Genomic DNA, 3,088 nt, shown 5'->3' with positions numbered 1-3,088 from the left:
CCTGCATAACAAGGTTTTCGTTAAAGAGGCAGCGAAAATTGTTTCCAGCGAGGGCTAGTGTAAAATGAACACTGCCACAACAAGTGTTAGTGAAAAATACATTAAAGTTCAATTCCCTGGCTTGCTGGGTTTTTCTTGCTGAAAAGGCAACTGACTTTTTGTAGCAGCAAAGGTGGATGACAGGGCCATCATTGCATTTTGGCAGATGACGTTTATGGCCTTATGAACATGTATGAAGTGTATAACTTCAAAGTACGATTTCCAGACGCACCACCTACTTAACTTATGGAAGAAAGTTGTACCAATAAGAAGTAGAGACGTTCCAAATGCAATTTGCTTATTTCACACTCGCCCCCAGGAATCCTGTGTTGTGATTTTAAGAGTTGGCCCTGTTTGACCCTGAAGTAGATGTGGTTTCTCCCTTGCCTTCTTTATTTCAAGACTGTCAGTTAAAAATAACTTATGTATTGGGCACAGTGGGAGTAAGTTTGAGAAGTTTAAGTTACATGTAAACCAGTAATAGTGAGAAAATAATTCATAAATGTAATAAGCTCTATTCTCTTGCAAGACATGGCTAACCCAATGGTTTATCCACGTGGTGGGATTAATCAGTATTTTTGTATGAAAATAGTTTCTCTGCCATAGCAATACTGATCAGTTTGCTTACGCTATAGCAAAGTGAAATAAATGACGTCTTTGAAGACCTCTGTTAAATTACTTAAACAACATGAAGACTTGCATAAAGTATGGTGTATGTACGCATACTCGATAGATACACAGCTATATCTCTGTGTATTTACTTATGTTTAGGACATAATTTTACGTGTGCTTGCATATATACATTTATATTTCAGCTTATCTCGGAGATAATTGTACTTCTGTAAGGGCTAAGAATTATGGGGATACTAATAAGGAGTTTCATGTTTAACTTTGTTTCCTTGCTACTATCAATTTATGTTGTACGTGTAATTGCAAAGCACAGTTAGTTATTTATGTTTTAATTGTGGCTTTCACTTGAAAATGGGCATCAGCAGTCTGTGCAGGAAACCGGTACTTACATGTAGGCTGAGATGAATAGGTTGGTTGCTCTGCTTTTGCTTGAGTCTAAAAGCTGAGGGCTGAATCTTTGGAGCCCCAAGAGCCACTGTCAAATGTAGCAGTCTAGATTTTGATGATGTGCTTGATCAACCTTGCAGCCAGGGAGAAGAACAAGAATGCATGGAATAAAACTACCTTAATATAGTACACTGCTGTTCTGCATGTATGAATGAGATGCTTCTTCGTACATTGATAGCATGTGCACGGCCAGACCCCTTCATAGCTCAGTTCAACCTGAGATTATGTTCCATTGATTTTGGGTCCAGAACAAATGCAGTTTGACACTTTTGTATTTCAGGCACCTGGGTCTGGCCTGGTTTTGTTTTTATGTGGGTGATCTTAACATTTGAACAAGTTGGATGAAGGTGGCTGGATGGATCTCTCTGTTGAATGGCCTGTATAGGAATTTTGCTTTCCAATCAGATATTTTGCACATATTTTCAACACCAAGAGTAATTTTGATAGTGCTGTTCTTACTTTGAAATTGTGAAACTTCTGATGAATAAGTAAACATTTTTTTTCCTCTCCTCTGTTTTCTTGCAGCCAACTGGGTACATGGAAAACTCCATTTCCTACAGTGCTATTGAGGATGTTCAACTGCTCTCCTGGGAAAATGCCCCTAAGTACTGTTTACAGCTCACAATCCCAGGGGGTACTGTCTTACTGCAGGTATGGTAAACACAGAAGTACAATTTTCTTTCTCTCTTACTGTGAATCTCCTTTAACTTCTGTTTGCTATGTATGAAATCTTAATTAGATGGACTCAGAAAAGGCAGAGAACTCAGTGCTGTCAAATTATCTAACCACCGGAAAATTTGCTCAGGGTGATAGCTCTGAAACTCTTAATGTTGTTTGACAGTCAGAATGGAAATTTTGGGCCACAATGATTAAATCTTCTTGCTGATTTTGTGCATCAAAGTAGTGCTCTGTGGAAAGGCACATTGATGCGGGCCTGGAACAATTGTATTTTTACATATAGTCCTATTCCTGCATGAAACAAGTTAAAAATTTCATCCTTCAATTCATATGGGAAACCCATAACTTGCACTGGAACTGACAGGTATCTTTTTTTAAAAGATATTCGATCTTCATTGGAAGATTTCAGTATATTTGTATGGATATCTACATATGCTAGTTCTCTAAGTGTTGTTTTCAAACAGAAGACACTGCGTTTACATTATTCCAGATTTCTTCATCCACTTTTGAGGCTTTGTAGGACTCTTTAGGTCATTGCAAGTTTTAGTGACAGAAAAGCACTCCACGGCACTGAGCTTTGGAACTACTTTAGAGTAGGAAAAGAAAAGCAACTGAAAACCCAGCTGCTTGGCCCCCAAAGAACTTTGAACAGTCATAGCTTGAAAAATACTGAATTGACTCCCAAATTAACTCTTACCATAGTTCTCAACATTGTTTCAAAGACAATTTGTTACCTGTTACCCTTTGGGAATTTACTTTTTCAGTTAAATATACAGCTATGACTATTGTGGATATGCATTTCCAGCAGGTAGGGCTGTAAAAAGACTGGGTGAGCAATTTCTGCAGAAAATGTGAAGAAAAGATCAGTTTAAACTGTGGATAACTCATGAAAAATTAAAAAGGCTATTTTTTTCTTGAAAAAGTATGAACAACTTAAAAGGATTGATCATAATAGAGCTTGTGTGTTTGGGTGTGTACACACGCACACTTTAACTGTACCACTTTTGTGCAAAATGTAGTCCAATAGATAAAAAGATGGAAACGTACTGAATGATACACTAATGACTGTGATGACCATGTCTGCTGGATCATTTGTCCATGAGAATCATGGTACGCAGTGCACTGATCCGTGGTGTGCAGTCCAGCATTTAGAATAGACTAGACTAGACTAGTCTATTTGAGTTGGAAGGGACCTACAATGACCATCTAGTCCAACTGCCTGACCAATTCGGGGCTGACCAAAAGTTAAAGCATGTTGTTAAGGGCGTTGTCAATGCCTTTTTTAAACACTGAC

General features: G+C 38.1%; 1 protein-coding gene across 1 annotated transcript in view; it reads left to right on the top strand.

Annotated features, from left to right (window-relative positions):
* The first annotated feature begins 228 nt into the window (after positions 1–228).
* The window catches only part of CMIP (c-Maf inducing protein), a 67,562-nt gene continuing 64,702 nt past the window's right edge, over positions 229–3,088 (top strand). Inside the window, exons 1-2 of the mRNA XM_009277336.2 lie at positions 229–252; positions 1,642–1,767. Of these exons, the coding sequence (XP_009275611.1) occupies positions 229–252; positions 1,642–1,767 (150 nt within the window). The remainder of the gene's footprint in view (positions 253–1,641; positions 1,768–3,088) is intronic.

The sequence above is a fragment of the Aptenodytes forsteri genome, unplaced genomic scaffold (assembly GCF_000699145.1).
Source record: "Aptenodytes forsteri isolate BGI_AS27 unplaced genomic scaffold, ASM69914v1 Scaffold50, whole genome shotgun sequence".
In the NCBI taxonomy this organism is placed as follows: domain Eukaryota; kingdom Metazoa; phylum Chordata; class Aves; order Sphenisciformes; family Spheniscidae; genus Aptenodytes; species Aptenodytes forsteri.
This window is presented reverse-complemented; position numbering and strand designations above follow the sequence as displayed.